Raw genomic sequence first — 25,195 nt, 5'->3', positions numbered from 1 at the left:
GTTCAGCTATGCTCCTATAAAAAGAAAAATGTTTTTTCTGACACCACATGGCCACAACTTTCTTCAGACTCTGGAGAAAATTGGTTAAGATGAAACTCTTTTGAAATTCCAAACCTGGTTCTTTTTTGCCTAGGCAGTTTGAGAAAGCTGGCTTAAATATTTTCTCAGAATTCTGACCCTCAGAGAACAAAAATATTTCTAGGAGAAAGCTTGAAGCCATAACACTTACCATGTCTTTGAAATGCAAACACAACCCACATTGCCTGAGACTTCAGCCTGGGTTAATTAGTAGAACTTCAAATCAAAAGGAAAAAAAGGGAAAGAGCCTTTTTAAACTCAAGTAGGTAAATTTAACTTGTTCCAACTGTTACAAAGTTTTACGTTTGCTGGGTGAGTTGCCATGACACGTGAGGTCATGATTTCCTATCTTTTCATTTGCATTTTGTTTGTTATTAAAACAGGAACCCTCATTTGGGAACTTGAGGGAATTGTTGGACTTCACTCTTTGTTTTTGTCCTGCAGGAAATAGATTTTGTTCTTCATGCGTGTGTGCGTGTGTGTGTGTGTGCGTGTGTGCGTGTGTGTGTGTGTGCGTGTGTGCGTGTGTGTGTGTGTGCGTGCATGCGCATTTGTCTTGTGTGTAAGTGTGCTGGTATGGGAAACTCAAGCTTATTTCCTGAATGCAGCCCCTTGGGGTGCATTCTCCAGAACTGGACCACTTTCAGTCACAAACAAATAAAATGAAAAAAAATGATTTTCCTTTGTTACATGGCCTGGCCATGATACTCCATAGATTCAGGAAAAAAGTGGCCTGTTAATGGATCCTTAAATTATGCTACTATTATGCAGTTAGGGCTGTTTTACAATAGAGAGGGAAAATGGGATCAAATTTATAAACTAATAAGTTTTTTATTGAAATATAAGCTATGAGATCTCTGGATGGCTGGATGGATGGATGTCTTTATATAATATTGTCATAAGTAATAAAATAGAGATAAATGGGATAAAAGCTTTCAGGTGAACTCTTTAGGAATAGTCGTGTATTAGTTTTTCTGGATTTTTGGTAACTTGAAACTTTAGTTTTGCTAAATTAAGTTATATGACGGAAATTCATTAAAGGTCTAAGTCATTTTTCATTAAGGTAAAATACTGGAACATTGATTGCTCAAGAAGTCTAAGTTTATCTTCTCTTGTCTTCTTATGAGAGAGAAAAAAACTAAAGATGTTTGGGCTTATTAGATACATGTCTTGTACCACATTAAAGAGAAAAATTGTACTATAGGAAAACGTGTGCTTCTAGAGGTTACAGAATGTGCTCATAAGTTTGCCAATCAAAACATGCTGAATAAAGAACAGTTCAATTACTTGCTTCTTGGTTTTCAATAGAGATTAAAGTTTTTAAGGATTAAAAATTGTAATACATATGTAATTAAGTTACTAAAAGTAATAAGGGAAGAATTTCAGTGTGTAAAGAAAGTGGGCTAGGGGCTTCCCCAGCGGTCCAGTGGTTAAGACTCTGCGCTTCCACTGCAGGGGGCAAGGGTTTGGTCCCTGGTCAGGGAACTAAGATCCCGCATGTCGTGTGGTGTAGCCAAAAAAGAATGGAAATATCTTTGTTAAAGGGAAAAAGGGAGAATAATTTTGTCCCAGAGCTGGTTGTTTCTGGCTAGGGAAAAAATAAGGGACGAACTAATACGGATACAGAAAGTGATGGGAGGTTTGTGGAAAAGGAACCTTAAGGAAAGAGTTTTGCATGGGGTCAAGACTGGCTCATATTAGATTGAATTTAATTAACTAAATGAACTTCGCTATTAAAAGTAAGCTGGTGCAGACTGGAAGTGGTTTTCTCTCTCCGTTAAGACAGCAAAGTTTTCCTGGAATATTGAGCTGCTTTCGACAGCAGTTGTAAGTTTCCTTCTCTAGCTGACTTTGAGTTTTCCAAAGGGCTCCTGAGGCATCTCAGAGAGAAATATTAAACTAATGAAGATTATGTAGTATATTAAATGACACAAAAAACATTACATGGAAAAAACTTCTCTGCTGAAGTCGTCACGGAGTATAACTAATCATGACATGTAATGCTGCACGTGGGCGAGCGGACCCAAGCTGGGTTCAGTAACGTGACTACTGCGTCCTGCAGGACATCCCACCTTCTGCATCTTGCAGACCCGTGTCTTTTGTTTCCTGGAGGCCGATGAGCTTCGGGTGGTTTGCGTGCACCTGCCTTCTCTTTTTGTGAGCTTGAGACTGACTCAGCCATTAAAATTGAGGCCTTTCACAAAGTGTCTAGAGGCGTAGTGTCATGAACTTGACCCGCGGCCGGCAGGGTGTTGGGGAGTTAGCTCTTGGTCTGGCCCCGTTGCCACGCCTAACACGAGCAGTCAGTGGGGCAGGGGCAGGGGACAGCAAATGCCCATGGCAGGAGGGGTGTGTCACGGTACAGAGTGTCTGTGTGGGGTGGTGGAAAGTTCTGGAAATGGATGGTGGTGATGGTTGCACAAGAGTGTGAACATACTTAATGCCACTGAATTGCAAACTTACAAATGGGTAAAATGGTAAAGTTTATGTCTGTGTTACCACAATGAAAATAACAAAAAAATATGGCTGCTTCTAAAAAAATATCAGAAGGGTTTACAATATGGTCAGGCATTTTGAGAATCTATTGGAAAACTGAATAAAAATACACGTAAAGGTAACTATTTGAGACAAATGTTTGAATCCCCATTTTTATCATCTGTATCCCCTTACAGGATGTGACATACGTTTGTGAGTGACACCTTAACTATATATTTTGAGGTGGTTTAGCTCTTAATTTCAACCATTTGTGGGTTTTTTTTTTTTCATTTGTGTTTTTGAAGATAACAGTTTTCATGTCTGTGTATATTGTACGTTAATGGTCATTTCTCAACTTTAGGAATTTGAGAGTGTATTTTGCGGTAAAACTGGCAGAAGGCTAAAGTTGACCAGACCAGACTCCTTGGTGACGTGTCCCACACAGGAGAGTACAGAGTAGCCCAGCTATGGAGACCAAGGGACTGACTGGATGTGAGCACTGATGTCTGGGAAGCAAACGGCTGTTCCTTCGTGACCCATAAACATTTCCTAGGACCCTGGAACTCAGCTCTGATAGTCTGACTCTAAAGGGACATGATTCAGCTGATGGGACTCCAATGGGGACTTTGAAAGCACATTCTGTAAAAATATTTATCTAAAACAAAATGCTTACCGATTAACGTCCTCTTAGACCATTTGGGGATGAAGACATCTTGACAATTAGTAAGTAATTTTTCAATTATCTGTCTGATTCCATCATGTTTTCTTAACATGATAACTTGAAAAATTAACATCCTTTGTAATTTCTTTAGTCTTAGAAGGTACATTGCTTTTTACTTATTTTATTTACATTTTAAATATGCCCCCTTAGCAACTAGAACAAGTTAAATTGTTCTTAACTGTAAGTAAGACATTTTATTTCATTTGTCTGTCGCTTCCCCTTGTAATGATTTCTAGCTGCATAGAACTGTATTGCAAAATGCAGTCCTATTTTAAACCTTTCTGCTAGAAATTTTCCAGAGATCTCCTTTAAAGGTACTTGTGTCCGTAAATGAAATACTTGCTGGATATTAGATTGCTTCAATGCCCTCATTTTCGTATTGAGAGTCATTACTTTCTGTGTAATAAACTGTAGTGTTTGGAACTGAGGTTTTCAAATGAGTGGCTTTATTTGTTACAATAGACCTTAGTGCAGTACAGTCACTTGCAATAAATACTGTCAATGGGAGATAGTTAAACGTTTGTACACAAAGGAGGCGGGTAAATCAGGCGAGACCTTTGTATGGAAGGGATACTGTACATTAAATTCTTTATTTTTTTGGTAATACTGTGGCCAGTCATTAATCTGAAGATTTCGTATATCATTTTATTGAAATGATATCTTAGCCTTTACACAAATGCCATGTAAACAAGTTGCTGAGTATTTTTTTCTCTCGTGAAATTGCACAAACCTTTCTCTATGTGCACCCGAGATCCATCTGAAACGTTGGGTTGATGATTTTATTACATAGGCCTGGGTCTGAGGTATGATGTTACAGCCAAATGGACCATTGTAAATACACGTAGAGACAGAACACTTTGACAGCAGCTCGATGAAGGACGCTCTCGGGGACCAAGTGTCCAGTCGCTGCCGCTGAGGACAGGAAGGGCAGGCCTCGCTGGACGGCACGGCGGTCTCCGACCATTGATGCCAGGACACTGCTGCTCCCCGCGGGGCCCTGGCACAGCTGGCTGCTTCAGTCGGCATCGCTTCCTCACTCGCTTCCTGAAGTTGTGTTTTAGGAGCTCCTGGAACCTGATTTTTCCCCGCCCCCTCCCATCACGGCTCCTTGGCAGGCGGAGGTGTCGCAAATGCCGGGGGTCCCCTGAGCGCCAACAGCACCGGGAAGGCCAGGATCGCCAGGGAGCCCAGGCTCTCCGTGGGCCCCGTCGCGGCCATCTTTGCCAACACCGGGCACGCCTTGCGGTCCTTGAGACACACCAGGAAGGTGAGTGGAGACACAGAGAGAGGACATCAGTGGTGTGTCGGTTCAGCCAACCCAAGTCTTGTGTTTCTGTAGCTCGTTTCTTAACTCTGGGAGGGGCCCAGGGGAGGCGCGCTCAGGCCGGAGAAGGACGAGGGCAGAGGCCAGGGCGCAGGAGTCTGGGTTCTGTCCTAAGCAGGGCAGCTCAGACTTGAGAAGAGTCAGCTGGCGCCATGTGAGGAATGGGTCTGGGGTGAGTGAGGGGGATGCTGACGGTGCTGGTGGTAAGCGTGGGAATGGACTAGGTGTGAGACAGAAAGCCCCGCCCCCCCAGGTGGTGGGCACCTGGGCAGGTGGACGGCAGAGGAGAAACCAGGAGCTGGGGGTGCGGGGAGGGGTGGAGTGAGCGAGGAGCTGTGCCGACAGGTGTGTGTTTGCTCCCGGGACGTGTGTGCGGATGCGGCGGCCCCGGGGCAGCCCCCGAGAAGGCTCGGGATGGAACGCGGCTGGGGCTGCCGTCCTCCCTCTCGGCAAAGTGTTTATATTCAGCATGAAAAGTGCCAATATCCAGGGTACGTGTGGGTCACTTAAGAGAAAATTCTGTTCGAATTTAACTGAAATAGATACTCGATGGCTTTAGTTGGATAGAATTTAACTGAAACTCCTGAACTAAAACAGACACAGGGCGATCTGATTAAAGGGTCGTTAAAACAGTCCCTAACCTGGCCTTTAAGGGTGCATCGTCAGGAGAAAAGTTCCCTCAGAAGAGGGGAGACGTGCTCGGCACCCAGAGGTGCCTGTGTAACATAGGTGACAGCGGCCTCATACCTTGGAGCCCTTGGTCTCCGTCAGGCCCGTCCAGGCCCTCGCCAGCTGGGCCTTTGTCTCCTCTGTCCCCCTGGTTTCCTGTCAAGGGCAAGTGACACACGCATTTGCTTAGAAGCCCCGATTCAGGTTCAGAGACAGACTTCCGCTGCCGGCGAGTGTGCGGTCCTGCCTTTCTACAAGCTGGGTGCCTGCTTCCTAAGCTGTCTACCGGATCAAAAACGTTTAGAAAAGGACACCCAGCAGTGTCGGGCTGGATGGATTTGACAGAATGCACCCACCCGCGTGACTCGCCAGCCTCAGAGCTGCACTTTTGGACCTTTAGTTTGTTCACAATATTTATGCCTGTGAAACAGCTGAGTGTCTGCCCTGTAGCCCTATGTTCAGCGTGATTTTTGACAAATTATCTAAGGTGTTTTGAAACGTCCCCTGAATTGTGTTCTCTCCTCCTCCACCTGCAGCTGGTTTTGGTCTCTGGGAGGGGAGCCGAGGCCCTGCTACGAGGGCCCGCTTGTCGGCCTGTGCTTTGTGTGATGCTGGCCGCAGACAGCTTATCCTGAGTGATGTTCTTGGAAAATTGAGCCTCTTGTCAACATAGTGACGCTCAGTGAGGCAAGCAGCATTGTTGGGCGCCGTCTGTCCTGCCTGATGGTAAAAGCAGTGACACCAGTTTCCTTTCCGTTGGTGTTTGTCACTTTTCCCATCGCAGAGGGTAACACACCTTCTACAAAGGATCAGGAGCCCCTGGGCCGGGCAGTCGGGGCCTCCCGTGGGGCCTGGGCTTTCCCGGCCTCCAGAGCAGGTCCCCCATCTGCTGGGTCCCCGGGGGGAGATGGAAGCCCAGCCCTGACAGTGGCTTCTGCCTGAAGACCTACAGTATATATTCTCGTTTAATTCAAACAATAACCTTCGGTCATCCCCACCCCGAGGCAGGCGCCCCAGGGAACACGCTGACCCCGCGCCGTGCGGCGGCCTCCCCTGAATTCTGGGCCGTTTTTCTGAGACCCCATAAAGTGATCAATGCTATTTTTGAATTTTATTTTCAAAAGTCTTAAAGGCATTCAGATCCCTATTTAGAGAAAACCTTGTTTGGTCTTTCTTTGAGGACAGCCGTCCCCCCCCCCGCAGACTGTACTGGCGCAGATGGCCCAGGGACGGGCAGAATTCAGACACGTCTCCAAGACAACAGGGAGATGTCTGATGGTAAACTTGGGACGGGGTGAGAAGGTGCATTTGACACGTTTGCCCTCTGGTGTTGAAACTATTCAATCTCCCGGCGTCTTAACAGTAATGAAACGATACCTCTAATTCTGGAAGCATTTTCGTCTGCTGAGGTATTTTAACTTAACCTCACAGAGGACAAAAGGAGCTCACAGAAGTAAGTTTCCCTTGGAAACTTTTCTCTTAAGCTGTTTTTCAGAAACAGAAAATTATTTGGTCAATAAGTTTGGAACAAATTGCAATCACGAACTTTAAATCCTGAATGGGGGCCGTGAGGCTAGCTGCCTGGGGGCAGGCCGGCTGCAGGGGCAAACGGTTAGAATGTAAAATGAACTAAATGTTAAAGGCCTTGTTGGAAAAGGTTAGTGGCCAACAGCTCCCTGTCTGGGCACCAGGCATCCCTACAGTGGCACCCCTGCGTGGGATCAAGATTCTCACCTCGTTTCAACTCGTCCCGAGTTCGTTACAGTCCTTAAAATGGATTTTTGATGTATAATTTTTGCCTTTTGCCACAGAAATGGTCACACATGCCAGTTTTCATGAAGGGAAGTGCTGTTACGTACAAATGGGGCTCCTGTGCGTTCATTCCTCACATTCTTCTCAACCCTCCTCCCCCAAATGTTATTCTAACGGTATTTGAGAAAACCATCACATTTTGAAAAACGTTGTCACACCCGTGGGTTTAATAAGGAATTAACTGAGCTGGGCCTGAAAGCATGAAGGGCTGTACCCGAGGCGGCTTCTAGCAATGGCTCAACCTCCCAGGGCTTTTCTAGATGAGCCCGTGGACCCAGAGGGAGGGGAGGGGAGGTGAGGGGAGGGGGCCCCCCCAGGCAGCTCAGACGTGTGTGTCAGACATGGATGGGCAAGGCCAGAAGGACCCTGGCTGAAGGCCAGGTGACTCTGGGCCCATTTCCCCTCTGGGTCTCTTCCCCCGCCCTGTCCCCGCAGGGGAGCCTCTCTGCGTGGTGGGGGTAGATTTCATGGCTGGGGTACTGGCTGGGGGCTCTGGCATGTGGCCGCGTGGTGGGTGGACTGCACTCACCTCTGGGTCCGGGGTCTCCCAGCTCTCCGGTGGGACCGCGGTATCCAGGGGGCCCTCGAGCCCCGGGGTGACCAATGGAGCCTGGGGGCCCCGGGGGGCCGGGGGGGCCAGCGGGACCCGGCCGACCGATGGACCCTGGTGCTAAGGGCTTCCTCAAGTGCGCGGCTAGCTGTGCGATTTGCTCTTTTGGAAAACAGAGATCAGACATCTGTTCATCAGAAGTGTGTTATGTAAAGCGCGAATATACTGCCTTTCAAAGGAAGTTTGTTCATGGATTGAAAAGGGCTTTAACCGCTTTGGGTACACGTTAAATGCTGTCCAGTCCTCGGTGACCCAAAGAGTGAATCACAGCCCTAGAGCTCCTTAAAGAGCTCATGGATCGGAGAGGCCAAAAGAGCTGAAAGGGCACGATTATTTGACCCTTGTGACCACCTCATTGAGCAGACATCTAGAACATCCCCCGTGCACCAGGCACCGCGGTGAACCCTGCGGGGAGGGGCCCCCTCCAGTGCAGACCCCGAGGACCGCGGGCGGTAGGCCAGCTCGGAGCGTGGCTTGGCTGGAAGGTGGTGGAGGGTGAGGCTGCGTGGGGATGGGGTGAAGGCGAGGATGGGGCTGGGGGTGGGAGGGGCTGCAGCTCCAGGGGCGGGGCCGTGGGCGGGATGGGACAGAGGGCACTCACCGCTGACCATCCCCACACACAGCTCTCTGATGTGCTGCTCGCTGGCTTCTTTGCCCTGGAATTCACCCCAAAATCCATCATCGTATTGGGGGGCACGCTGGCATCTCCTTGAGGCACCCCCACTATCACGCTCTGCAAAGTAACCTTGATCATCTAGAAGAGACTTGATCTGAATCCAGGAGAAGCCCGACACCAGCGAGCGCTGGCCCCAGAGAGGAGACACGTACCGGGACTCCGGGTTTCCCAGTGATGCCAGGCACTCCTCGCACGCCCTGGAGGCCCATGGGGCCAGGGTGGCCCGGGACGCCGTCTATGCCGCTGGTGCCATTGGGGCCCTGGATGCCCTTGGGACCCAGCTCCCCTCGACTGCCGGACTAGAGGGAAACAACAGGAAGGGGTGGGTCAGGGCATGGGCTTCTCCCTCTGGGAGAAGAAGGGCCGACAGTTCCCTGACTTCTGACCAGAGCAGGCCTCTGAGATCTGCACGGCCGTCAGGGCCCCGGGGCTGGCCCGGGGGCCCCGAGGAGCCAGCCTCTACCGGGCACTCACCTCTCCTTTGGGTCCGACAGGGCCACTGGGACCCTGCAAAAGAGCAGAAGGGAAGATGTGCGTTTTAATTACTTGCGTGTTGTTAGTTGGTGGGAATTACTTCCCCAGGAACCAGCCTAGCCGGTTATTAGTTGGGGACGGAAGAGAAAAGCAAGTCATTCCCTGGAGCTGCATTTGATGGTGTCACGATGGCCACAGTGGTCACTCCTCTTATTCTCGGTTTCGTTTTATGTCGCTGAGGTTGTATTATAGCTACTGAGTTTTTAACCTTATTTTCCCTAAAGGGTGTTCTAGCTGCATAGTCCTTTTTCTCATCCATGTGTACTTTGTTCCCATTCTTTATCTTTTTTAACATCTTTATTGGGGTATAATTGCTTTACAATGGTGTGTTAGTTTCTGCTTTATAACAAAGTGAATCAGTTATACATACACATATGTCCCCATATCTCCTCCCTCCTGCAGAGCTGAGGGTCTCTGTGCCTAAGGCTCCCCCTTCTCCAGCTGTGACCTCAAGAGGCTGCCTGGCAGGACGGGGACAGGGACTGGGCCCCAACCAGACAGCAGACGGCCCAGGACCACTCATCCATCCATGCCACCGGCCTCCGCCCAGGCCACAGCTGGTGGCCCCCCTCGAAGCCGGAGGGAGATGGAGGGGCCAGGCTTTTCAGCTCAGACAGCCTGAGTGGTAAGTCGCTGAGAGCACAGTGTGAGGGGCACTGCCCGCCTCGCAGGCAGGGATGGAGCAGGTCGGGGGACTGTTCCCAGGGTCCCGTGTGTCAAGGTCATCTAGGAATTCACCAGATGAAGGACACTCGCGCACACGACTGACACCGTCTCAGCTCAAGCTGGGAAAAGTTGGCTCTGGGCTACAAGGTTGTGCTGGAGACGAGGGTCCCTGGGGCTGAGCCCTTCCCGTCTCCTCTAGACTCAGAGGAGGGCTCAGTCACAGAACTGGAGACCCTCACCACTGGGAGCCACGAAGATCTTCATCCCCAAACCCCCTGAATGTTCCGTTTCATTCAGCCCCCGAGGTGTGGCTCTGTCGACGAACTCCGTCAGGCTTTTATTCTAAACTCGACCTGAGGTTTAGCTCTGTGGAAGCAGCGTTTTCTGTAGCTCAGTCTCAACGCTGGCTAATTCATGCTGGAGACACAGATGGAGCACAGGAGGGGGTAGAAAACCCCAGAGCTGGGCCTGGGGCCACCTTCTGCCTTAGGGGCCAGTCAGCAGCCAGGACGTCCCCTGCGCCTCGGTCCTCAGCTCGGCCCACCCCAGCCTGGACCTGCAGACGCTTCCCTTGCCCAGCTCCCACCCCGAACGTGGCGAGTTCTGTCGTCAAAAGTGAGGCCGAGTTAGTCATACTCACCAGTTCTCCTTTATCCCCAGGAAGGCCGTCGGCGCCCGCGATGCCCTGAAACGACACAGCTCAAGGTTGCAGAACTGTCCATGCTGCCATCCTCCAACCGTGGCGGGAGCCGGTGCCTGAGACCCCGACCCCGGCCCAGGCACCAAGCAGACAGTAAGCAGAGCCTCAGGTGGGTTTAGCCTCTTCTAGGTCCTCCTGCTGCTCCCGGGGGCCCCCCAGAGAGAAGGTGCTGCCTGGAGAACAAACACTTTTCTAATCTGCTCCTGGAACCCAGATGGCCAGCAGGGAACACGCCCCACTCTGAGGGTCCCAGAGGAGCCGCCCAGGCCACGGGCGTCCCCCGTTGTACCCAGGAGCCAACCGGTCCCGGGTCCGGCTGGGTGCCCAGAGTTGTCAGCCTGGGGGCGGGGGGGTGGCGGGAGAGGGAGGGAGGTGGGAGAGATGAGAAGGATGCCCCCCAGCCCTGAAGACAGCGGGCAGCCCACAGCTGACCTGACCACCGGTCGCTCACCTGGTCGCCCTTTGGGCCTGCAGCTCCTCCCGAGCCCTGGGCAGAGAAAGGCTCAGCGTTAAAGAAACCACAGGCATCCCTGGGCGACCCGTACCCGCTGTGGAGCCAGGACGGGCTGGGGGCACCGGGCTGCTGTGGAAACAGCCTCCTTCCCGGACGTTTGGCATCCTGGCCCCTACGTGTGCTGGGATCCTCCTGTGGAGCCCTCATCTTTTTAGGGGCTCGAAGCCTCGCCCCACGTGGGGTGCGCGCTTGTTTCACGGGCCCTGCTGCCGGACAGCAAGGCCTCTGGGCTCGGCACCACCGGAAAATTTCGGATCGTGCGGCGTTTTCACTCACACGATCCCGGGGCAGCTTCCCGCCGCGAGCTGCCGAGTCAGAGCCCGAAGCTCGTGTGGATCACCTTCCCGGGGGACTGCGGGATTGGGGATCACCTTCCCGGGGGGCCGCGGGATTGGGGATCACCTTCCCGGGGGGCTGCGGGTTAGGGATCACCTTCCCGGGGGGCTGCGGGTTAGGGATCACCTTCCCGGGGGACTGCGGGATTGGGGATCACCTTCCCGGGGGGCTGCGGGATTGGGGATCACCTTCCCGGGGGGCTGCGGGATCGGGGATCACCTTCCCGGGGGGCTGCGGGATCGGGGATCACCTTCCCGGGGGGCTGCGGGATTGGGCATCACCTTCCCGGGGGGCTGCGGGTTAGGGATCACCTTCCCAGGGGACTGCGGGTTAGGGATCACCTTCCCGGGGGGCTGTGGGATTGGGGGATCACCTTCCCGGGGGGCTGCGGGTTAGGGATCACCTTCCCGGGGGGCCGCGGGATTGGGGATCACCTTCCCAGGGGGCTGCGGGTTAGGGATCACCTTCCCGGGGGGCCGCGGGTTAGGGATCACCTTCCCGGGGGGCCGCGGGATTGGGGATCACCTTCCCAGGGGACTGCGGGTTAGGGGCCTGTCTGGGAACTGCCAAAATCACCCCTGAAACGTTAAAATAAAAACTGTCCATCGGCGCAGATAGCAGCGCGAGGAAGAACCCGCCCAAAGGGTCCAGAGAGTGAAACTTCCCTGTGACCTCAAAGTGCAGGCGAGGGTGACCGGGGTGGCAGGGGATACAGTAACCGGCCCCTCGCCCCCACGGGGACGGGTGCAGTGTCCAGGGCCTCTCTCTCCACCTCTTGGAGGCCCTGGTGCCCTTGGCATGCCCCTGACCCCTGGCATTTCTGGCCTGAAGGCTGAGGAAGGGCCCACTGTCCCAGCCCCAGGCCGTGGTTTCTGTGGCCCACCAAGCCCGGGATGAAGGGGCGCCAGAGATGGCAGCTCCTGGGTCCTGTCACTGCCAGCAGGTGGACGGACGGCCAAGGAAGGCACCTGAGGTTCCCCTGGGACCTGGTGTAGCGCGGCTAGGCCGGAGCCCCGACACAGCCCACAGCCTCCTCCCGGGGCCCCCGGTCACCCAGACTGGGGCCCTCTGTGTCCCAAATATCACAGGACAATAGGGACACCCACAGTGCCCGACTACTGCACACCCACGGTGTGAGGTGCCTCTGGGGGCCGCTGATGTGGCGCCGCTGTGTGTCCTGTGGGACTGTGGGTGGGGTGCAGGAGCAGGACACCCCTGCTAGGACAGCCACTTACCCGGTCGCCCATGCCACCTCGGAGGCCTTGGGGGCCGGGCAGGCCAGGGTCTCCCATGCTGCCCTTCCGGCCCTACAGACAAGGACGCAGCGCGTCAGCACCCACAGGGAGCCCAGTGGAGGCCCCTCCCCAGCCCGGCTGGCCCACCTGGGCTCCCTGGGCGCAGACCTCACCCACCTGGAAACCGCGGACACCAGGGGCTCCGGGGGGGCCTTGCGGGCCCAGAGCCCCCTGAAAGACAGACAGAGAGTGTGAATCCAGCTCCGCCTGCCCCGCAGGGGCTGGGCAGACACAGGAGCTGGTCCCCAGCCATCTGGCCCAGTTACTGGGGAAAGAGGTGGGAGGGATCCTGGGGGGCAGCTGGGGGTCGCAGAGGTCAGGCGTGCCCTCGGGCCCCGTGCGTCAGTCGGACTTGGCGTGGGGCACCGATGCCGATGTCTTCCTTATCTTGGTCTATGGTGGGGCTGAGAGGCGGGGTGCTTCCACCACACCTCCCAGGCCCCAGGTGGGTGCTCCCTCGGCCGGCTGGGTGCTGGCACAGAGGTCTCAAGGACAGGACAGCTCGAGCCTGGCCACCACCGTGTCCCAGCTTTCACAGGCTCAGCCCCTTCATGCACCCAGAACGCCGCCGCAGCCCACACAGAAAAGGGGGCCACCCGGCTGTGGCTCCAGGCCCACCCCCACCCCAGGCTTCATTCCCCCGACTCACCGCTGAGCCCCTGTGGCCAGCCTCGCCACGCTCCCCGGGCACGCCAACGTCTCCCTACACTCGGGGAGGGGGACAGAGGGTGTCAGCGGGGTCCGCGCACACTTGGGTTGGGGGTGAGGGCTGCAGATACTCACGGGGACACCGGGCTCTCCTGAGGGGCCAGCCTCGCCCAGCTCTCCAGCTCTGCCCTGCAGGGGAGGGGGGAGCCCTGCGTGAGCTCTGCCCACATCCCTCTGCCCAGGATCCAGGCTGCGGCCTACCCGCTTCCCCCTTTCCCCCCTCCCCCTCCCCCTCCCCTCCCCTCCCCGCTCCCCTCCCCAGAAGAAAGAAGCCACTTACCGGTTCTCCTTTCTCACCCTTGGACCCTGCTCGTCCAGGGAGACCCTGCAGGTCAGAGGTCAGAGGTCAGCATACAAGACCAGAGGCAAGACCCCAAGGGTGAGGGGCTCCTGCAGCCTCCCCGGCCTTGATGCACAGCCCCCTGCAGGTGCCCCCACTCAGGAACCCACGGGAGGTGACCACTGGCATTGTCCCTGGGGCCATGGCAGGAGCCCCGTGCACTCACCGGCAGCCCATTGGGACCCTTCTCTCCTGGGGCACCATTGCGACCAGCTTCTCCCTGTGGGAGTTTGGGGGGACATGGGGTGCTGAGGCCCTGGAGGCTGAACTCCCTGCAGACCCCTCCTCCCCTGCAGAGCGCCAGCCAGTACCAACCTTCTCGCCATCGAGTCCCAGCACACCGTCCCGGCCATCCTTGCCCGGCATGCCCTGGGGACAGCAGATGGTGTGAGGCCCAGTGGGCAATCAGCCTGGTCACCCTCCAGACCACGCCCGCCAGCCCCTCCCTTCCCCGGCCCCCCCCTTCTCCAGCCCCCCCTTCCCCAGCCCCCTCTTTCCCAGCCCCTCCCTTCCCCGGCCCCCCCCTTCCCCAGCCCCCCCCTTTCCCAGCCCCTCCCTTCCCCAGCCCCCTGCACTAGGTCTGCCCTCCTGGGCTCAGGGGGCAGGTAGTAACCTGTGCTGCCCTCCGATCGCACAGATGAGGGCGGTGAGGATGCACCCAGACCACACGCTGCCCCCCGCGTCCCACGTCCGCCCAGACTCTTCATGCGCCCCAGGGAAGTTCTGCTGTGCCCACTTTACGGATGGGGAAACTGAGGCTTGGGAGCCAGGATTTGGGCTCAGGCCTGCCGAATCCTAGAGGCTTGACTAATTTTGGAATCTCAGACACAGCCGTGTGCTGGGAAGGTGCCAGGAGAGCAGCTGGGGTCCCTCCCTCCCCTCCTTCAGCCTCCCACTGCCAGGCTGTGCTACCCCAGGTGGCCTCCCAGGGGCCCATCCTCTAGGGCCAGGATGGGGAGGGGGCCAGGAGGAAGTGGGGGTCTGGGCTGGGCATGGGCACATAGCAGGGATGAGGGGGCACAGGTGGGGAGGGCCAGTGCTCAGGACCCTCAGAATGCCCCCCCACCTGTGCCACCCAGTCCCCCACCACCCTCACGTGCCCCTGGAATGCAGATGAGCTCAGCCCGAGACCCTCTACCTCTGTGTGGTCTAGACGGCAAAAGATTCCGTGGCCTCCGGCAAAACGCAAGTGTGCGGGCCCTTCACCCACAAATTAGGCATTTCCAGAAGGCGACAGCAGAGCGAAACAAGGGAGGGCCAGTGGCCCTGCAGCTGGCCCAAGTATAGCCCAGGGCCGTGGGAGGAGAATGACTCTCCCGGGGAAGCAGGTGCAAAGGGCAGGGAGCAAGGGGCCGGCAGAGCCCCCTCCGCCCCTATGCTGGCACCCACGGGCACTCACCGGCTCTCCGACCAGCCCGGACATGCCAGGGACGCCTTTAGGACCAGGCCTGCCCTGAAAGACAGGCACGGGGCCGCAGTTAGGCCCATCGGGACTGCTCCTTCCAGATACCTCACTAGGTCCGGGGGAGGGGGACGGGGGAGGTAGGCCCGGGAGCCTTAGACGCGCCGTGCGCCCCACTTTCTAGACTCCGGGTGTTGAGCTTGGGCCGGGGACAGCTGTGTAGGCCGGGTCCGACCCCAGGGGAAAAGGCCCATCACCCCGGGAGCTGAGGACCCCATGGATGCGGCGGCATCACATGGCCGCCTCCTGGACCTCCGGCTGCTAGGCTCAGGCGGGGGGAGACGGGATTGGTTCAGAGACAGCCACTTCATTCCGTGAGATGCTGAATTATCTCTTGGCTTCACTTATGTTCTGCTCAACCCGAGAGTCGTTTGCGTTACTGCATCTCACAGCTGGGCATCCTCGGCCCAAGGTCAGGCCCCACTGCCCGGGGCCTCTTGACGGATGTCAGGGGCCAGGTGCGCACTCAGAAGTGTGGTCCTCCGGACCTTGCCCTGCTGCTCCGGAGAGGAGTTGCCGAGGTGACAGTAGCTTCAAGGAGCCACGGGGGCAACAAGGCCAGGGGACTCCTGGGGGAGCTGCCTGGGCAGGGGGAGGGCTGGGACTCCCAGGCCCAGCTTGGCACTGTCCAGCGGCTCCCCACCACCCTCAGGAGAGGGCAGCTGCCCCTCGCCTCCCTGGACTTACCGTCCATCCCCCCCACCACCCACCCGCCCTGTGGATCAGGTTCTCCCAAGGAAGGACCCAGAGAACACAGGCTCTCTCACTTACGAGGTCGCCCTTGGGGCCGCGCAACCCCTCTGGGCCCCTCTCGCCTCTGTCACCCTGCAATGACAAGGGGGGGACAGGGAGAGAGTTAACTCAAGAAGCTGGGAGAGCAGGGTGACGATGCTGAGGGTCACAGAGGTCAGAGGGACACTCACCACACCTCACCTCATGTCTGGAAAGAGAGAACGCAAATCTCCCACGAAGGACGGGCTGACTCTGGACTCGCCCCCTCCCCCCAGGTGTGGCCACTGGCACCTGCCCAGGTGTGCCACATGTGATTCCCCCCAGGTGTGCCCACGGGATGGGCAGCCCAGTGGGGCTGGGGGAGGCGTCAGAGTGAGCAAGAGAGAAGAGAGCCTGGGCCTGCACGGGACCACCCCCCACCCCCAGACACACGTACCACTTTCCCAGGGGCTCCTGGGATCCCGGGGGGCCCTCGGAATCCGATGGGACCCTGTGGAGGAGAAGGGGCACCTGAGCCTCTCCTCTGAAGCCTGGGCAGCATCCCCCAGCACCCGGCTCCATCTGGAGAGGCCCGCCGGGAGCCCCCTCCCAAGCCCCCCAGCAGGCCCCTCCCCCGTCATCCCCCCAGTGGTCCCCAAGCCCCTCCCCCTCCCACATTTGCCAAGGCCTCCCCTGCTGTCCCGTTTGCCTCTCCCATTCCCTTTGGGCCCAAGCCACAAAAGCCTTCACAGGCCCCGGTTTTGGGAAACATCCAGTGAGTGGAGGCCCAGAGGGCTGCGGTCACACAGGCCACCTGTGGCCGCTGGTGAGGACCCACGCTCAAGGGGCCCATCTAACGTCTGGAGGTGGCCCCCAGCCACCTCTTGACCTCGGGCTGGCCCACAGCCCCTCAAGGGCCAGGCAGCGGGGCGCTGGTGGACTTACCCGGTCCCCGGGGGGTCCGAGTGGCCCTGGAAACCCTTGTAGGCCCCGTGGACCCTGCAGGGAGAGAGCTGGAGCTGCAGGGCCTGGGCCGGCAGCCCCTGGGACCGCACACCTCCCAGGAGCTGCTGAAGGGCTCTGGTATATTCCCCAAAACCCTGCCTCAGGACCCGCACCCGATTCCCGTCCTGGGAGTTGGTGGACTGTCCCCACCCCACATCCTCACCTGTCCAACACCTCCCCTTACTCACCTGCAGCCCCACGGTGCCTGGGATGCCAGGGGGCCCGGGGGGGCCGGGGTCACCCTGCAGGAGAGGAGGGTGGCATCAGCCCCGAGCTCTCCCCCACCTCTCCGAGCCCACGGCCCCACCCCGCTGCCAGAGCCCTTGCCATGCGGGGTGTCGCCCCACTTCAGAGCTGAGCCCCCAAGGCCCAGAGGGGTGGCCCCGTGTCCTCCCCCGCCCTCCCCAGACACCTCCTCCTGGCGGCGGCCAGCCCCTCTGCTGCTCACACGGCAGTCTGGCGGCTCGCGCCGCGCTAGAGGGCACCCAGCCTCGCCCGCAGCCTGTGGGTGAGGATGCCCAGATGCCCTCCAGGGCAGTGGCAGGGACTACTGGGGGCCACTCTGGGCTGAGGCCCACCTTCTCCAGCCCGCAGCGGGCCCGCCCAAGCTCAGGGAGCTTCCGTGTGAGGCCAGGTGTTGAGGGCTCTGTGCAGAGACCCTGCCCCAAATCACCCGCCTCTAAGAGCCAGGCCCCGAGGGGAGGCGTGCACAGAAGCTGCTCCGTCAGAGGGCACCGAGATGCAGCCAGCACGTCCTCACACACCCCCAGCCCTGCCTGAGACCCAGCCCCCATGCCCCCAAGTGCCTGTGCCTCCCAGCCACCCCGGGCGCCACCCAGCTGCCAGCCGCCTTCACCTTCTCGCCATCCTTGCCGACTTCTCCTTGCTCCCCTTTGTAGCCGGTGGGTCCCTGAAAGACAGCGGCGGGTGGACGGTACAGACCCCACAAGCGGCCCTGAGCCAGTTAAGGCCTGCCTGGCCCACCGGCCCAGCTGGGGAACAGAGGCCCGGTTGGGAGGAGAAGGGCTGGGCCAGGGAAGGGGGCTGGGGGCCTGAGGCCAGCCTTCCCCCATGCCCTCTCTCAATGCCCCCCCCAGTCCCCAGCGGGTCACCGCGGTGAAGGGGGACAGGGACAGAGCGAGGTCCCCCAGCAGGGCAGGGGCCAGCCCGCCTTGCTTCCCGCAACAATCCTGCAACCAGGGCAGGCTTTCTGGACGCCCACCTCCCCCCGGACCTCCGCCCACACGGGGGCCCCGCCGCCTCCTAGGGGTGTGAAGGTGAGCTGGGGTCTGAGTCAACCCTCAGTGGCCGCTCACCTTGAACCCTGGCATTCCTGGGGGCCCCGGTGGGCCTGGCGGGCAGATGGCCGGGCACTGTTGGGAAACAGAATGGTCAGACCCCTCCCAGTAAACCTGGGGCAGTGCTGAGGTCAGAACCCAGGGGCCCGGAGATGGGCCATTTGGGGTGGGTGAAGGGGAGCTCGGGCCACATGGGGGCCTCCTGGGGAGCCCAGACAGGGCCTCATTCAGGGCCACCGTGGGGCGCGGTGAGGGGCCGCAGAGCCAGAGCGCGGCCGCCGGCCCCTCATAGCCGGCTCCGATGTCTCAGCCCCAGCGCAGGTTCAAAGCAGCTATTCAGCGTCATGGCCGCCGGCTGCACAAAGGGGCCTTTGTCACGCGCCCGGCTCTGCAGCCAGCTCTGCTCGGGGGTCCCCTCGGCGCCAGAGGTGCCTCAGGGAGGGACACGTGGTCCTCGGGCACAGGCCGCATGCTCCACACCTGGGGGCTCCGCGAGCCCGGGGCGGCATGGGGGTGTCTGGATCATTCCACAGCTGCTCTGGCACAGAGCCAGTGCCATCCACCTCCCCCAGCTGTCCTCCTCTTTCCAGAGGACCCCCAAACCCTCCCTCAGAACGCCAACCGTCAAGCACTCGGGACACGGGCTGGGGAGAGAAGGGCAGCAGGGGCCCCAGTGGGCAAACGGGCTGGGCCAGGCTCTCCCTTTAATAACTTCCAGCCGCTCCGAGGAGGAGGCCGGGTGCTGGCCTGGCCCACGAACAGCTGTGCAAACGAAGCCCACAGGCCCCAGGCCTCCAAAGTCACTGTTTTCTTCTGACGGGAGACACAGCTCAACAACCAAAAGCGGGTCCCAGACTCCGGGCTGGAAGCTTTTGTGACGGGGAAACCTCCCGTCCGCGCCCCCAGCGCAGCCACGCCCTCTGTGCCGAGGGGCGGGGCGGGGCGACACGTGATTCTGCTTAAATTGACTTCAGTTCGTGCTGCTGCTGCGCATGCCGGGTAGACCGGTGAGGCGGGGAGGGGCAGCTCGGGGGAACTGTACCCAAGGCTGGTGCCACCGGCACTGAACCCGTCCCTAGGGGCCCCCGTCCCTGCCTCCCTGTGCTCTCCAGACGGGCCCCTCCCACCAAGACAGGCACCCCGACAAAGGGCTTCACAAAGACAGCACATGCCCACCTGAAGGTCAGTAACGCCTTCGGGAAGGACCCCTGGGCGACCCTGGAACAGAGAGACGCCAGTTTTGACGTGGCCCCCCCTTCCCTCCCCCCACCCACTCAAGACCTCCTGGGGACTCAGGGGCCCTTCATCCCCCCGTGGCCAGTGCCAGGTACTGCTGGTCCCCCCCCTTGCAGGGCATGTGACAATGACAGAAACCACCTGCCCTTGGGGCGGGGTGGCCACCAGGCCTGAGCCTCACTAGCCCTGGGTCAGCTGAGGCACACGGATCCGGCCTGGACTTGGCTCACGTCTGGGGTATGGCCAGGACTCTCGACGTGGACATGGGAGCTGGGGCTGGGGGCATGGGGGGCCCGAGGACGGGCACCCTGGGGACAGGAAGGCAAGCCCACCAAGCAGTCGTCATGCCTGAGACTCCTCCTGAGAGGCTCTAGAACCCCGCCCAGTACTCACAGGGGGGCCAGGAGGTCCCGGGGGGCCAGGGAGGCCTGGAAGTCCAGAGGGTCCCTGTGGGGGGGATGATGGCTTAGACGGAGCAGGGCCAGCCCCGACCTGAGTGAGGGGCCCCGCGACTTCCAGAGAGAAGATGCCCCTATGGGGGCACCCCCAGTGCTGCCGTGCTGGCCCGCCCCAGCCCTGCGCGTCCTGAGGTCTGCGCTGCCCTGTCCTGGGTGTCAGCCACGAAGGCCCACCAAGAAAGAGGGTGAGGGGGGCTTCCCTGGCGCAGTGGTTAAGACTCCGCCTGCCAATGCAGGGGACACGGGTTCAAACCCTGGTCCAGGAAGATCCCACATGCCGCGGAGCAACAAAGCCCGTGTGCCACAGCTACTGGGCCTGTGCGCCTAGAGCCTGTGCTCTGCAACAAGAGAAGCCACTGCAGCCAGAAGCCCGCGCACCGCAACGAAGAGTAGCCCCCGCTCCCCGCAACTAGAGAAAGGCCGCGCGCAGCAACGAAGACCCAATGCAGCCAGAAATAAATAAATAAATTTTAAAAAAGAAAGAGGGCGAGGGGGAGGGAGAGGAGGGGCACAGGGAGGCGGTGACAGGGGAGGGAAAAGGGAAGGAAAGCGGGGAGGCCCCCCCATGGTTGCATTTGGGGAGTCCTGGCAGACACTCACCGGGGGACCCCGGAGGCCAATTCCACCTGGGACGCCGCTCACCCCTGCCTCTCCCTGGGGGAGGTAAGAAGTGAGAGATGGGGGTCTGCACCCAAGGAGCTCTGAGGATCCCCGGGGAGTCCAGACCAGGCTCCCATATCCCTACACAGGGCCAGCCTGCCCTCTCCCCCCTGCCCCAGTCCTGGTCTGGGACCTGGTCGCCATGTTGGCTCGGGGTGTGGCGGGCATGCTCGGGGGTGGGGGGGGGCCATGAGGGTTATCAGTACTCACGGGGGGTCCAGGGAGGCCTTTGCCCTGCAACGCCAAGCACGGGGTCAGAGCTTGCTTGGGACGGGAGGAGGTCGCCCCGCACCCACCCCGTCCCCCTGAGCTGTCAGGTGAGTTGCTGGGGATGAGAAGGCACAGCCCAGATAGCACCCAGGCCCCCAGCCCAGGGACCAACCCCCAGGAGAAGCTGCAGAGGGGCAGCACACGTGGCATTTTGGGGCCCCTCAAACTCCCACCAGGAGGAGAAGACAGTACTCACCCCCAGCCCAGGTGGCCCTGGGGGTCCCAGACTTCCCTGCGGAACGAAAGGGGGCATCAGGGGTGGGCTGGGCCCAGGCACCGTCGCCTATGTTTGCAAACCTGTCCCCTTCCCTCTCAAGTCCATCTCCCCTGAGGAGGGGGTTCTTGTTTTATAGAAGACCGACAGGGGGTCGGGGGGACCTCTGATGTCCCAGGGGCCTGGGACTGGTCCTTTACCAGCAGTCCTGAGGAAAAGCCTCCTACTGCAGGCCACCAGGAAGGCACATGCCAGGTGTGACCTGAGCCACACAGCATAGCCTGATGCCCGGCTCCTCCAGGAAGCCCTCCGGACTCCTTGGTCCACAGTAGGAAGCCCCAACCCTCCAGCAGCTGGTGGCCTGCCCGTCCGCCCAGCACCCTCCTGGTCCTCTTGCTGCCTTGCATCCCAAGGATGGGGCCCTTGTTCAGGAGGCCCTTCCCCTCCTGTGCCCCAGGCTCCCTGCAGAAAGCCTGGAGCTAGTCCCCCCTCCTCCCTTCCCCCACTTTCCCCCACTCCCCCAGCGTCCTTGGAAACATCAAAGCAGCCACTCTCTTCCTTGTTTCCCACTCAGAATACTCCTACAGCCCAGTTCCCAAAGGCAGGGCTGCGTCCTGGCGCCCTCCCCCCATCACAGCCCCCCTGCCCTCTGCACCCCAGGGCTGGGGGACAGTCACTTCTCGAAGGGGGGACAGGGAGGGAGTTGTCGGTCTCAGCTTTGCACTTGGAGCCACGAGAGGAGTTGGTTGGTCAGAAAGGGGGTTTTGGTGAACAATGGTCAGACTCGGGGGACAGGCTGGGTGACCGTGGGCCCCTAGGGTGGGCACAGAGAGAGGGGCAGCAGCTCACCAGAGGAGGAGGAGGGCATGTGGGGCCGCTCACGCCCCAACCATACCAGCCCCCGCAGCACGGTCTGAGGGCTGGGACAGCTCTGACCAGAGGGGGTGGGGGAGCACTCATCACCCTGTGTCCTCATGCCCTCCAGCCCCCTTCCACCCCACGGCAGGGGCGGGGCCCAGCCAGTGCAGTCACAGCAGCTGCCCTCAGAACCCACAGCCTGTGGACAGCTGGTGCTCAGCCTGGCTGCCCCTGGCTGGGACCTCGCCCCTGAGCTGAAGCCACTGGACGCGGTGCCTGCCTTACCCGTTCTCCGGGGGCGCCCTTGGGTCCAGGGGGTCCATCGTGCCCGGTCAGACCCTGGGGAGGGAGGTGGAAGGAGGGATGGAGGGGTCACATGGGAAGGACGTGCCCTCTCGGGGAAGAAGCAGGCGTGGGCTCCGCCCTAACTAAAGCCGGTTGAGAGAGGCCAGAAAGACCCTCGGGCCGGGCACCTTCCCCTCTGGCCCCACCCACCACCCACCTGGTGGGAAGCCAGCGGCTGGAGCACCTGCCGGAGTGGGCAAGCCCAACGGGCAGGAGAGTTCCCCTCTGACATCCCCTCCAGTGTGTGCGAAGCCCCCAGGCCTGGGGCCAGGCCTTAAGCTCCCGAGGAGCCCCTGACGCAGGCACCCTGGGGCTCGGAGGGGTCTGGATAATGGGCCTTTGTTCCCAGAGAAGCCAGAGCTGGCGGGACTTTCACCTCGCCTGTGCGCTGGCGCTGGCGTCTGGCAGACGGGGCCAGACACTAACAGGCATGGGATGAAGGCCAAGGGACCCTGCCGGGGGACATCCGGAGACACTCTTGGGCCTGGCTTTCCTGCTTGAGCTGGCCCAGTTGGAAAACAGCAATTAAATCTGACTCCTGGGCGCTGGGATGGAACCCGTCCAGGCTGGGAGGGGAGTGGGGGGCTCGTGGGAGGAGAAGGAGGGGCCGGCACACTCACATCCACACCAGGCAGTCCCGGCATCCCGGCTTCTCCTGGTTTCCCTGGCTTCCCCGGGGCCCCTTTCGGTCCCTGTGGAGGGAAAGGGCAGAGGTGTGAGCGAACCTCCAGCCAGAGCCTTGGCCTTGACCAAGGAGAAGAGTGTCCTCCAGCGGGGCACGACCTAGCAGCCCTGGATGGGCCCCTCTTCACCAGAGCCCCAGCCCTCCTGCTGCCCTGCCCTCCCCTTGCTGGCCCCAGGAGGCCTTACCCCTCCAGCTGCCCCTCTCCCCTCCTTCGGTCACATCTGGAGGACACTCACCCAGACGCTTTGGCCTCCCCAGCTAAGGGCCAGTGGGCCCCTCTGTGGGCCCCTCCATGAGCCCGGGACCCTCAAGTCCAGGGCCTGAACGGCTCTAGGACGGCTCACTTGTGGGACCTCTGGCGGGCTGGATGTGCAGGTCTGTATGGACCTCTTCCCTGACCTGCCGGCACTTGCCCGGAGACTCACTGGGTCCCACCCACACCCCTCCCACCTCTTCCCGCTCTGCCCCTGCTCCAAGGCCGCCCTATGGCAACCCGGGGCCCAGCATGGTGGGAAGGGGTGTCAATGACCCCCCTGCTCTAGGCCCACCCGTCCCCTCCAGACTAGAAGGAGGCCTCCTCCCCCCACCTCCCCCCACACCCCGCAGCCAGGACACTCACCAAGGGCCCAGGCAGCCCTGGAGGACCAACTTCTCCCTGCAGAGAGGGAGACGCCCACACGTGACCAAGGGTCCTCTGGAAGCTCCGCCCAGGGGAGCAGAGCTGGGCCCCACAGGAGGCCCCAGGAGGCAGGATGGAGCCCCTCACCCCATCATCCACACCTGTAGGCACCTCCCCTCTAGGGCCAGGTGCAGAGGCAGGTGGTGGGGAGAGGGGTGAGCTGGACAGACTGGGGATTTGAGCCCACTTTGAGGGCACAGGGACACCCCAGGAACGGTGGGAGGCGTCATGAAGCCCCACCTCTCCGCCTGCCTGAGAAACTCCAGAAACCCGGTCGGAGGTGGCAGCCTCCAGACACACAGAGGACCGGGAAGGCACCCTGGCACCCTCTCCACCCTGACGGCCACTGGCTCTGACATCTTTCACCCGAGGCTTTCAGGCCAGGCTTTAAGTGGAAACGTCCCCAGAGGGAACGACTGGGGAGCCCTGGGGCGCCAAGTGCCCAGCCCCACCAGGAGGGGAGGCCACCTGGGTCCAGGGCCCAATACAGCCACACTGAGCGACGGCCCTGCGGGTGGGGTGGCGGGAGGGAGACTCAGGACCATCAAGGGCCAGGCAGGGCCCTGGGGACCCAGAAGGAGGCAGGTTCTACCCAGGGAACAATACTGGTGAGGAGAGGCCTGGAGGGCCCTGACTCTCACGGACGTGGCTGAGTCGGGGGCTCTCAGCCCGCCGGGTCCTGGGGGCAGCCTTCAGGGTCTCATCTGCCTCCCATAGAGCTTCGGCCACGCCTAGGCGGGGGCGCCCTTGGAGGAGGCCACTTCTGGGGCAGAGCCAAGCCCCAGCCCCGTCCAAGGCTGGCTCCAGCCTCTAGTAGCCGCCAACGAGACCCACCCAGAGGGACAGCCTTTACCCCCAGAAACGAGGAGTGCAGACCCCTCTGGGGACCCAGAGACACACACCCAGTGCCCACACCTCCAGCCCCAAGAGCACCATGGAGCCACCCGCCCCTGTCCTGGGGAGGCAGTCCCCGGGGGGTCCACCCCCGAGAAGGAACAAGGATCGTCTTTGTCCCGTTTCACTCCCCACAGGGGCGCTGGCTCATCGCCCCAGCCCTGGGAGGTGCAGTTAGCTTTCTCTCCATCAGGACTGGGGCTCAGGGAGGTTGGGGCGGCAGCGAGAACCCCGCAGAAGCTCCCCGGCCATCCCCGCCCACACACTCACATCAATGCCGTCCTTGCCTGGCTTCCCAGGTGGTCCTCGGGGGCCGGGGGGGCCTCGAGGTCCCACTTTCTGAAATGGAGAAATGTCATCAGGCAGCTGCATCCCCACCCTCTCCCGCTGGCAGGGGGGGGGTCCCCCCTGGTTGGAGGAGAGCTAGGGCCTGTCCAGGGCCTTGGCAGTGTCCCCTGCCACCTCGCCTGGGCAGGAGGGGCTGCGTCGGGGCTGAGCCCCGCAAGCAACAAAGGCCACATTGTATCTCTCTGGTGGAGACACAGCGCTGGCACCGGACCCTGCCTGGTGAGGAGGGGCAGGCCCTGCGCGCATCTCCGAGGTGTCCTGGCGTCCGTGGAGGCTAGCCGGGGGATGGCGAGGAAGCTATGGGGCGACAGGACTGTGCCCGCTGTCCCCGGGGCCCCGGGCTCCCCGGCTCCCTCGCTGCCCCCGGGGGTGAGGCGGGGAGCTTATCCCCTGGCTGTGCTGCTCAACGCAGACCTCAGAGCCACGGACCCCCACCCCAGCCGCCTTCCAAGGCGAACCCAGCGCACCGGGGTCCCGCGCTCACCTGCGCCCCGGTCACGGTCACGGTGGCGGCCAGCAGCTGCCCAAGCAGGAGCAGGGCCAGAGCGGGGGCTCCGGCCATGGCTGCACACACGCTCTGAGCGGAGCCGGCGGGGTGGCAGCGGCCTGAGCTC

General features: G+C 59.9%; 2 protein-coding genes across 2 annotated transcripts in view; one reads left to right on the top strand and one right to left on the bottom strand.

The window, feature by feature from the left end:
- TCFL5 (transcription factor like 5) overlaps positions 1–4,022 on the top strand; it is an 18,632-nt gene extending 14,610 nt beyond the window's left edge. Inside the window, exon 6 of the mRNA XM_060284474.2 lies at positions 2,915–4,022. Coding sequence (XP_060140457.1) covers positions 2,915–3,013 — 99 coding nt within the window. The 3' untranslated portion in view covers positions 3,014–4,022. The remainder of the gene's footprint in view (positions 1–2,914) is intronic.
- COL9A3 (collagen type IX alpha 3 chain) lies at positions 3,699–25,195 on the bottom strand. The gene is made up of 32 exons (XM_060284471.1): positions 25,066–25,195; positions 24,504–24,572; positions 23,280–23,315; positions 22,596–22,667; positions 21,916–21,969; positions 20,755–20,790; positions 20,499–20,522; positions 20,229–20,282; positions 19,564–19,617; positions 19,111–19,152; positions 17,953–18,009; positions 17,493–17,546; positions 16,825–16,878; positions 16,577–16,630; positions 16,089–16,142; positions 15,692–15,745; positions 14,858–14,911; positions 13,774–13,827; positions 13,625–13,678; positions 13,399–13,443; positions 13,194–13,247; positions 13,060–13,113; positions 12,528–12,581; positions 12,351–12,422; positions 10,717–10,752; positions 10,206–10,250; positions 8,840–8,872; positions 8,518–8,664; positions 8,291–8,345; positions 7,609–7,791; positions 5,346–5,423; positions 3,699–4,522 (listed from the first exon to the last, which is right to left on the bottom strand). The coding sequence occupies exons 1-32, from the start codon at positions 25,141–25,143 to the stop codon at positions 4,332–4,334; spliced, it is 2,055 nt and encodes a 684-aa protein (XP_060140454.1). The 5' UTR covers positions 25,144–25,195; the 3' UTR covers positions 3,699–4,331.

Source organism: Globicephala melas, chromosome 15 (genome assembly GCF_963455315.2).
Source record: "Globicephala melas chromosome 15, mGloMel1.2, whole genome shotgun sequence".
Taxonomy (NCBI): domain Eukaryota; kingdom Metazoa; phylum Chordata; class Mammalia; order Artiodactyla; family Delphinidae; genus Globicephala; species Globicephala melas.
The sequence above is the reverse complement of the archived record's forward strand: the minus strand, read 5'-3'. Positions and strand labels throughout refer to the sequence as shown.

What these genes read in the sequence shown, in the direction of transcription:
- COL9A3 (XM_060284471.1), bottom strand. Translation starts at nt 25,143, where the DNA reads ATGGCCGGAGCCCCCGCTCTGGCCCTGCTCCTGCTTGGGCAGCTGCTG. An exon ending in CGGGACCTCCTGGCCCCCCT is followed by an intron (nt 19,153 to 19,563) that starts GTGAGTACTGGG and finishes TCTCTGTTCCAG; the next exon opens with GGTCGCCCAGGGGTCCTTCC. An exon ending in AAGGCGTTACTGACCTTCAG is followed by an intron (nt 18,010 to 19,110) that starts GTGGGCATGTGC and finishes GTTTCCCAACAG; the next exon opens with TGCCCGGCCATCTGCCCGCC.